At 39.7% G+C, this 10,750-nt stretch overlaps 1 protein-coding gene across 1 annotated transcript; it reads left to right on the forward strand.

Moving 5' to 3' along the window:
- The first annotated feature begins 9,522 nt into the window (after positions 1-9,522).
- LOC138901447 (uncharacterized) lies at positions 9,523-10,438 on the forward strand. The gene is made up of 2 exons (XM_070189212.1): positions 9,523-10,048; positions 10,167-10,438. The coding sequence occupies exons 1-2, from the start codon at positions 9,523-9,525 to the stop codon at positions 10,436-10,438; spliced, it is 798 nt and encodes a 265-aa protein (XP_070045313.1).
- The last annotated feature ends 312 nt before the right edge of the window (positions 10,439-10,750 follow it).

The following is a 10,750-nucleotide window of genomic DNA, read 5'->3' on the forward strand; positions in this document are numbered from 1 at the left end:
CTTTTGGGCGGCTAATCGGATGAGGGTGGCTTCGCGCCTTTCATCAAATAGTTCAAGGTTCGTATTCATGTCCTTGTTATTTTATTCCTTTGTTGCATATCAGAACCGCATACTCGGCTCTCAGACTTCGACCGGTATTAGGGCTTCGACACCATAAACTAATGAGAATGGGGTAGCCCCAGTACTGGACTTCGAGGTTGTGCGGTATGCCCAACGAACTTTGGGCAAAATTTCCCTCCACTTTCCTTTGGTGTTGGCTAGCCTCTTCTTAGGATTTTGGATGATGGTTTTGTTGGTCGATTAGTCTAGCCCGTTCCCGCTAGGATGATAAGGTGTTGATAGGATTCTCTTGATCTTATATTCTTCGAGGAATTTTGTTACTTTACTGTCGATGAACTGTTTCCCGTTATCACACACAATTTCGCATGGTATCCCTAATCGACATATGATGTGATCCCAAATGAAGTCAATGACTTCCTTCTTCCTAACTTTTTCTAAGGCTTGTGCTTTAATCAACTTAGAAAAATAGTCAGTCATAAATAGAATAAATTGAGCTTTATGAATGGCTACGGCGACAAGACCGAATGGAGTAGTTCCTCGGGTTGGTGAATCATTGGTGCGTGTCTTTAGCATTTGCCACATTTTCGAACGAACTCTTTCGCATCTTTTTCCATGTCTATCCAATAATAGCTGGATCTGATTACCTTCGAATCAGTGATTCAGCACCAGAATGATTTCCACAAATGCCCTCGTGAACTTCTCTCAGGACATACTCGGTGTCTCCTGGTCCCAAATATATCACTAGGGGACCATCGAACATTCTTTTGAACAAGGTTCCATTTTCGAATTAGGTGAATCATGCTGCCTTCGTGCATAGGGCCCTCGATTCTTTTAGATCTGCGGGAAGCTTTCCGATTTTCAAATACTCTATGTATTTGTTTCTCCAATCCCAGGTCAAGCTTATGGAGTTTATCTCGGCGTGGCCTTCTTCGACTACTGACCTCGTGAGTTGTACGACTGCCCCCAAATTGAGCTCGTTGTCCTCCACCGATGACCCTAAGTTTGTGTGGGCATTGGCCTCACTATTCTGATCTCGAGGCACATGTTGCAAAGTCCACTCCTTAAATCGGTGCAAAGTTATTTGTAATTTATCTAGGTATCTTTGCATTCGTTCTTCCCTACCTTTGAAGGTTCTGTTAACCTGATTCACCATGAGGAGGGAGTCGCATTTGGCTTTAATAACCTCCGCTCCCAAGCCTTTGGCTAGTTCGAGACCTGCAATCATGGCCTCATATTTGGCCTCGTTGTTAGTCAGTTTCACAGTTCTAATAGATTGTCTAATCACGTTGCCTGTGAGTGATTTTAGTACAATGGCGAGTCCGGACCCTTTTGCATTCGAAGAATCGTCCGTAAAGAGGGTCCAGATTCCCGAGGATGTACCCGAGTTTACCAACAGCTCTCTTTCAACCTCGGGTACTAGGGCCAGTGTGAAGTCAACCACAAAATCTGCCAAAATTTGAGACATAATGGCTGTTCGGGGTGGATATTCGATATCATACCCGCTTATTTTGAAGTGGATAAGTTGTTACCCTCAAATCAAGTAAAGATTCAACTATATAAGAACAGAGTAGTAAGATGTTGGAAGTTAGAAGAAGGCAGTATATTACTTTGTATTGTGTGAATATCATGGATCTTACAAATGATCAAACCCCCTTTATATAATAGGGGAATCCTACTCTTGATACAATTATAAATACAGTAAGGAATCCCATAATAGGCTAATTAATCGGCCTCTTCTTGATGCGTGCCGGGATTTCCGCCGCGATCCTCGCTCGATTGCAGATATTTCGGCTTTTCGTTGTTTGGCACGGTAAGTTTTTCTTAGTATCGTTCGATCTCTATCTTGCCCAGTTTCGATCTTGGCCGATCTCGATCTTGGCTGATCTCGATCTTGATCGATCTCTGGGTCACGAACTTGGCAATCTAACTTCGCATTATAGTTCAATATAACACGGGTTTGAATCTTGCCCTATCGTGTTCTACTCTCGATCATTCAAACGAGGGGCAAGACCGATTTTGATCGTATACAAAGAATAAAATATTGATCAAAACATTATTATCACTCACTCAAAACAAAATATATTTAAAATAATTTAAGAAGTTTCTTCTTTAATCATCTGATTTCATCCAGTCTCAATTAGTATCATCAAACGCATTCTCTTCTTCCGGTGATTCTATAATTATATCATGTGAATGTTGTTTGTTAGATGGAATATCAATGACATCAATGAGTACATCGTCTCTTGACCATCAAACGCCAACATCAACTAATAAACCAAGGTACATACTAATTTGACATTGACCAAAGTTTAGAGGGGATGAACTCAAAGAGTTACAAATAGCAACTTCCTGTATAATTCAAACAAATATTAAATAAAATAAATATTAACCACTAGCAATGTGTATAGTTCTTTTCCATGAACTCAAGCATGTGTGTACTTGTTATATTTGATTATAATTAATGAATTAAAGCATGCATGTACAGGTTCTGATCTTGGATTGTACAGGTACTTATGATTGAAGAGTTCTTTTATATCCTAAAATTGACAAAATTTGGTAAAACACTAAAGATTACAAAAGGTATTAATATATATGATTACAAAAATTTCAATTAGTGTTTGATTTGAGGATTGAAACACTAGAAAAATAGCAGTATAACCACCAAAAATATGAGTTTTATTCATTTCCTACTGTTATGGAAGCTTGTAAAAGCTACACGATCTAGGTCTTAATTCATTTATATTAAAAGGATGCACAGCACAATAAAACTTTATACGACAATATACACAATAGAATAATAATTTGTAAGACCAAATAAATCCTATTCTACTTGAACCTGAAAAACAGTTGTAATGCTGGAATATTAGGTCAACATTATGACTATGTTCTCCAATGAATATTGAATAAATAATCAAAAGCCAAAATGCAATTACGATATCTTTAAATTGGAGTAAACAAAATTTAGAATATAAAGTTAACAAGAATATAGTGTAATAACCCAAAACCCAACTAGTCGTAATGGCACCTAACCCAACCCGCTAGGTAAGCCAATTAACAACCATCCAAATTAACGAGATTTATCAAGAAAAAAAATGATAATATAATTGCTTTTATATTAGAATTTCCCAAGGACTGGTATTACAAATCACGAGCTTCTAAGATTTAGAGTTTACAAAGCTAGTATGAAGTAAATACATCATTTGTCCGAATTTGTAATGACCAGGCCGGTCGTTTTGAGCATTTGCACTTCGCTCGATGGTTTGAGGGCATGCGTAGCTCTGTATGATGTAGTATGACTTGTATGTGTCGTCGGTTTCGAATTTTGGGTGATTCAGAATTAGTTTGGAAAAATGATTCTCAACTAGGAAGGTTTAAGATGGAAGAGTTGACCAAGTTTGACTTTTGAGTATTCGACCTCGTACAAAGTTTTGAGAGTTCTGTTTGGTCCGGATGATGATTTTGGACTTGGGCATATGTCCGGATTTGCTTTTAAATATTTCTAGAAGGTTTCGACACTCATTGGCGAAAGTTGGAAATTTGAAGGTTTGGAATGTTCATAAGTTTGACAGAGAGTTGACTTTGATATTATCGGATTCAGATTGTTGTTCCGGGAGTTAAAATAGGTTCGATATGTCATTTGGAACTTGTAAGAAAAATTTGGGTTCATTCCAGATTGGTTAGGCTCAAATCAGACGCTTGGTTTGAAGTTTGAAGTTTATGAACATAAAAGATTGATCTTGATCGACGATTCATGATTTTAATATTGTTATGCGTGATTTGTGGCCTCGGGTAGGTCCGTGTTATGTTATGGGACTTGTTGGTATGTTCGAACGATGTTTCGAGGGGCTCGGGTGAGTTTCGGGGTGGTTTTAGACCATTTATAGTACATTTTTAGTTACTAATTTCTGGCTATAGGGGTGTACATTGCAATCACGTGGAATTTGGTCGCGATAGCAAAGAGTAAAATAGGAAAAATGGAATTCCTCGCGACCGCATAGAAGAAAATCTCTATTGCACTGACCCGAATTTGAAAGTTTATAACTTGCAATTTATAAGGAATTTGTATCTATTATTCAGAAAATTAAACCATTTCTCATTTGGAGTTTTTTACAGAATTTTATGGCTAATAAACTACAGGCTGTTTGAGAAGAGTTGGGAAGGGTTAGATGGAAGTTTGTTCATCGCGATCGCGAGGAAATGGCCGCGATCACATAGGGTAAAAATTGTCCTACAAAATTTAGTAATCGTAATCGTGAGGTTTGTAACCGTGATTGCGAAGGGTACCCCTGGAACAGTGTATAAAGTACTCTATTTCGAAAGTTTTAGACATTTTTGCATTTTTGGAGCTATGGAGATCGGATTGAGACGATTTATGAAGGGATTTTCACCATATGGATTGGGGTAAGTGTTCTCCACTCATTTTTTATTATATTTCATGAATCTATCTTCATTTTTGGCATTTTATTGAGGATTTCGCAAGAGAAATTTGGGGGGGGGGGGGGTTGTCTAAAGATTTATAGAGATAATTTTCGAGTTTTGAACTTCGATTCAGAGTCGTATTTGGATGAAACTAATATGGTTGGACTCGTAATTTAATTGGTTGTCAAATTTTATAAGTTTTGTTGGGTTCCAAGGTGCGGGCCCGGGTTCGACTTTTAGGTTAATTTTGGGGTTTTGATTAAAGATTCGACCTTTATTATTTGAAATTATTTTCTTAGGCATTATTTGATGTATTTGAGTTGCTTTTTGGCTAGTTTCGAGCACTTCAGAGGTTGATACGTGCAGGATGGCTTTTTTGGAGTATCGTTTGGCTTGCTCGCTATTGGATTTGGCTTATCCGAGGTAAGTAACACTTCTAAACTTGGTGCTGAGGGTATGAAATCCTAAATTACGTGTTATGTGATTGATGTTGAGGTGGCGTACATGCTAGGTGACGGGCGTGTGGGGCATGCACCGTGTGAATTGTGATTTAGTCTATTCCATACTATATAGCTATCTAATCCGAACATTTTTACTGCACTCTATGTGTTAGAGTACATGAGCTGTAATTGATACTAGAAATCATGCTTAGGCCATGTGCCGATATTTTTGGGACCCATAGAGGTCGTATTACTGTTGAATTACTTGTTTAAATTTACAATTGTGAATTCGGTCACATCTATCATTTGCATATCATATCTCAGTCTCTATTGTCATCCATTGATACAACATATCATCATGACGGGTTAATTTTCATGGCACTGTGAGCCCGAGAGACTGGAGAGATTAATGAATGAGTGAGGCTGAGGGCCTAATTGTGAGTAATAATTAAGGGATCAGGATGCACGCCGCGACATATTTTTATTTACTTATGCTTGATTCTGGCTTATTATAGCACTTGGTTTGAACGATGTTACACCCAATATTTTCGTACGTAAAGGTGCATCGTAAGAAAACTAATGTAGGACCCAGAATGAGATCATCTTTGAAAGTATATAAAGTAAGTTAATCATGTTACCTCGGAGGTTACAAATATTGAAGATCATGAACAACAAGTACAAAGAGGGTTGGAAGGTTCAGAAGCTAAGGGAATTAACGAAATAATGTTTTGTCGAAAGTCGACAAGTTGGGAATGTTATAACATGTACTTTAGGGGTGAGACTAGCTTGATTAACATAATAAGGAGGTTATGTTATGAGTTATGTTAGTCGTATGATATTTGTGTGTTATGTTTTGAAGTCAAGCGAGTTGTGGAACAAAAGTCGATGAAAGTCATCACAACTTACGTTCATACGTTTTACTGAAATTTGGGTCAAACGTAACTGCATTTTTTTCCCAATATACTTAAGGTTACGGGGTGTTCTACCAATCAAATTGAATATCTATGAGTTTATTTTCTAACGCATTAAACCGTTTGTCAATACGACATTGGAATAGAGAGATATATGCATTTTTGCGAGACTGCGCAAGATGCTAGGTGACAAGTAGGTGTGTCACCTACTTGCTTAAAAGAGAAATGGGCCAGTTCGGGTCGTCCAAAGAGGCCTTTTAAAGGTCTATTTCCTTCATATATTATACTGATAATAGGGCATTATACCAGATATAACCTCTGCAAAAATCCTTCCAAAAATTGCCCACAAACCCTATTTGATTTTCTCTCCCTTTCAAGTTCTAATTGGAGGTAAAACCTAGAGTTTGAAGAACCAAGATAGGACCTGAGTTATCCAACAAATAAGATATGTTTACTGCTCTTTTTCATCCACTTTTTCTGCTGTAAATTCATGGTAAGTCGTTCTATATTTGTAAGAACTCACGGGACAGTGATAGAAAGCCGTGAGTTCGAGTTATTCATTTGTAGTGGACTGTTTTGTGTTGCTGTTGGGATGCGTGTTTTACTACTGTTTTATGGAGTTTTGGAGTAAGAAGGGTGTGGATAAACACCACATAAATGCAGGGTCGTGGGCTGGTGGTTCATCGTAACATTTTCGGGCTGTTTGACACTGCTACGGTGGTCGTTTTGTGTGTAAAGAGATTGGGGTGCGTTGGGCTGTTTTGTAGTATTTTGTTGTGTATATAAGGTTGAAAAATAATATATATATGTTGTTATTGCTGTTTTCTTGTGTTGTTGGTGTTATCTTTAATTTGGAGGAAGTAAGGATTATAGGGGAGATGCTGCCCGTTTTAATACAAAATAAGCTTGTCGTTCGTTGTGCGATAGTTGTACCTTTCGTAACTTAATGATAATATTATTATCGTTGTTGTAGATTAAGATGCGAAGAGGCGAGTTCAACTTGGTGATTGGAAAGATTGTAAAAAGGTATGTTATGGCTAACCCATTCCTTCATTTTGGCATGATCTCGTAACTACATGTATTTGATAACGAGGCATAAAGAGAAGTTCATAGTCCCGAATTTAGATACAGTATCCTAGTCTCATAAGTTACAGTATTCTCCCTTATCGGGACTTTATATTCAATTGAGTATTGTCTTCTTCTAGTCAAGAGAGCAGAAGGTCTATATATATACAGTTTTACAGTATTTTCACCACCATCGAGCTATAATCGGTGGGCAGACCCCTATTGGGAAACCTCTGATCAGATGGTAAGTTATATACCGAGCCTACTATGGCCGTGCGGTTATGAGCGAGCCCATAATGGCCGAGATACCTAGACTAGTATGGTCGAGTACCTATGAGCGAGCCTACTATGGCCGAGCAGTTACTCGTACCAAGCCTTATAGGGCTGGACATTTATTTTACTTACTATATTGAAGGAGTTGAGTCAGTATCAGCAGGTAAGTGTATCTCCAGATAATCTTTGACTCCCAATTACTTTTGGTTATTATATTATTAGTTCATTTTCAGCTTTAAGCTATTTTATTGTCTTATATACTCGGTACATTATTTCGTACTGACGTCCCTTTTCTGGGGACGCTGTATTTGATGCTTACAGCTTCAGATAGATAGATGGGTAGACCTCCACGGTAGGTGTTGCTTGAGTTCTGTCTGATCGGTAACTCCACGTCCTTCAGAGTTGCCGGGTTTAGGGTTTTGTGTACATCTTCTCTCTCTCTCTCTCTCTCTCTCTCTCTCTATATATATATATATATATATATATATATATATATATATATATATATATATATATATATATATATATATATATATATATATATATATATATATATATATGTTATTGGTAGGTCGGGGCCCTGTTCCAATCACTGTACATCCATCGGTAGAGGCTTGTAGACATATCTTGTTAGTTAGTTCAGTATATTGGGCTTGTAGGCCTGGTATGTATATTTTGTTGGTTTGTCAGCTGTAGTAGTTATGACGGCCTTATTGCCCTATCTTTATATTGATGTTTAGTCAGCGCTAGTTTTCGTTCAGTTTTATATTTTGCTTTTCAAATTATCTTGCAATGTGGCCCCATGGCCAAATTATTATATTATATGTTCAGAGTCCCTTAGTCACAAGTTGGTATGCTAGGTTAAGTGAGGCACCGGGTGTTGGTCTCACCCCCCAGGTTCGGGGCGTGACAAACTTGGTATCAGAGTAGTTATGTCCTAGGGAGTCTACAAGTCGTGTCTAGTAGGGTCTTGTTTATAGATGTGTTGTGGACCACATTATATAAGCAGGGAACTACAGGGCATTTAGGAGTTGGTTACCCTTCTTTCAAATCTAAATAATGCTGTAGAACTGAGTTATAGGAAATTTGAGTTAAACTTAAGTGTTGGTGTTTGCATACACATATGACGGTGACTAGGAAGACTACGGCTAGCCAGAGGAGAGATATGACAGCAGGTGAGGGGACCAACAAGGTACCCCCAGTAGAAGGGGGACAGTCTGAGGCCCATAGTGAGACCCCTACACAACCATTACCGTCTCCTCCACCACCTGAGGATATTCTTAGGGATACCGTACATCCAATTCCCCCTCCACTTCCATCAGATCAGGACTTGAGGAGTGCGGTGCATTTGTTGACAAAGTTGGTAGCTACCCAGCAATAAAGTAGGGCATCAACTAGTGCATGATCTTCTGAGGGGTCTGGGAGTTCAAGGGTCTAAGAGTTTATTACTTTGAGTCCCCCAGAGTTCATGGGGACAGATCAGAGGTACGACCCACAGGATTTCATAGATCACGTTTGCAGGATCTTTTGGGTTATGCATGCCACGGAGAAAAAGGCAGTTGAGCTAGTAGTGTTTCGACTCCGAGATATAGCCATCCTTTGGTATGAGGGATGGGAGAGGTCCAAGGGACGTGATGCACCTCCAGCTATTTGGGAGAATTTTTCAGATGCCTTACTTGACCAGTACTTACTGCGGGAGATCCGACCGGTTAAGGTTGATCAGTTTCTAGCCCTCAAGTAGGGCAATATGAGTGTTCGAAAGTATAGTCTCTGTTTTGACTCATTGGCCAGATATGCACCATCCATAGTTACTACTATGCGGGACAGGATTCGCAGGTTTATAGAAGGGCTGGCCCTAAAGTTGACCAAGGCACGTGCCACCGCTGCATTGTAGGATAGTATGGATATCTCCCGGATTCAGGTATTCGCCCAGAATATAGAAAGGGGTAGGCATCGGCAGCATGGTATAGAGAGGAATGAGCAAGGGCAGCGTAAGAGGATGAGATTTTAGAGGTCTCAGGAGTAGTCTCAAGGTAGTTATATGCCTCGGTACTTCGGACGGCCACCTAGGCCTCCGCCACCTCAGTTACAGGGTTACAGGTATGATCGCTATACTCAGTCAGGACCAGGTGAGATCTTACAGGCGTCGGGTTTGCAGCGACATCAAGGTTCAGGGTAGACATGGTCATTTCTGCCGCGGTGTGACATATGTGGTAGAGGATACTTGGGCCAATGCCGAGCAGGTTCTGATGCTTGTTATACATGTGGGTGTCCGGAGCATATGATGCGAGATTGTCCAAAAGAGAGATTTTGGGGGTATGGCACAACCAGCGAGTTCAACAATATGATCATTTATGTCTGTGCATCATTTTGGGCGCGAGTCTCAGTCTTTGGCTGGTAGAGGTCGAGGCAGAGGTAGAGGTTCCATTTCAGGTGGTAACCAGAACCATATCTATGCTTTAGCAGGTCGACAGGACCAGGAGCCTTCACTAGATGTTGTGATAGGTATATTGACCATTTGCTCTCACGATGTTTATGCCTTGATAGACCCAGGATGTACTTTATCATATATTACCAGATTTGTCACGGGGAAGTTTGGTATAGTGTGTGAAATACTAAGTGATCCTTTTGCGGTATCTACACCAGTCGATGAACCGATTATTGCTAGACGAGTTTACCGAGGTTGTACGGTGATAGTTTATAGTCATCAAACCTCAGCCGACCTAGTTGAGCTAGAGATGATGGATTTTGATGCTATCATAGGCATGGACTGGTTGACAGCTTGCTATGCCATAGTTGATTGCCGAGCAAAGGCAGCAAGATTTTTTTTTCCGGGTGAGCCAGTCCTGGAATGGGTAGGTAATACAATGATACCCAGAGGTAGGTTTATTTCCTACCTGAAGGCGAGGAAAATGATCGCAAAAGGGTGCATTTATTATATTGTACGAGTTAGAGATGAAGATGATGAGATACCTATATTTCAATCTATTTCTCGTAGTCGAAGAGTATGCAGATGTGTTTCCAGATGACCTTCCAAGTATTCCTCCAGAGCGAGAAATTGATTTTAGCATCAATTTGCTACCGGGAACTCAACCAATATCCATCCCTCCGTATAGAATGGCACCTGCCGAATTGAAGGAGTTGAAGGAGCAATTAAAAGATTTGCTGGAGAAAGCTTTAATTAGGCCCGATACCTCTCCTTGGGGTGCACCGGTACTGTTTGTGCGGAAGAAAGATGGCTCGCTGAGGATGTGTATCGATTATAGGTAGTTGAACAAGTTAACTATTAAGAATAAGTATCCACTTCCAAGGATAGATGACTTATTTGATCAGTTGCAGGGGGCTAAATGCTTTTTAAAGATAGATTTGAGGTCGGGGTAGCACCAGGTCAGAGTTCGGGAGAAAGATATTCCGAAGACAGCCTTCGGAACACGATATGGCCACTTTGAGTTCCTTTTCATGTCCTTCCAGTTGACGAATGCTCCCGCCGTATTTATGGACTTGATGAATTGCCTATTCCGACCATTTTAGATCAGTTCGTGATAGTATTTATAGATGATATTCTGGTTTATTCACGTTCAG

The sequence above is a fragment of the Nicotiana tomentosiformis genome, chromosome 11, assembly GCF_000390325.3.
Source record: "Nicotiana tomentosiformis chromosome 11, ASM39032v3, whole genome shotgun sequence".
NCBI lineage: Eukaryota > Viridiplantae > Streptophyta > Magnoliopsida > Solanales > Solanaceae > Nicotiana > Nicotiana tomentosiformis.

What these genes read in the sequence shown, in the direction of transcription:
- LOC138901447 (XM_070189212.1), top strand. Translation starts at nt 9,523, where the DNA reads ATGTCTGTGCATCATTTTGGGCGCGAGTCTCAGTCTTTGGCTGGTAGA. An exon ending in TAATACAATGATACCCAGAG is followed by an intron (nt 10,049 to 10,166) that starts GTAGGTTTATTT and finishes TATTTCTCGTAG; the next exon opens with TCGAAGAGTATGCAGATGTG.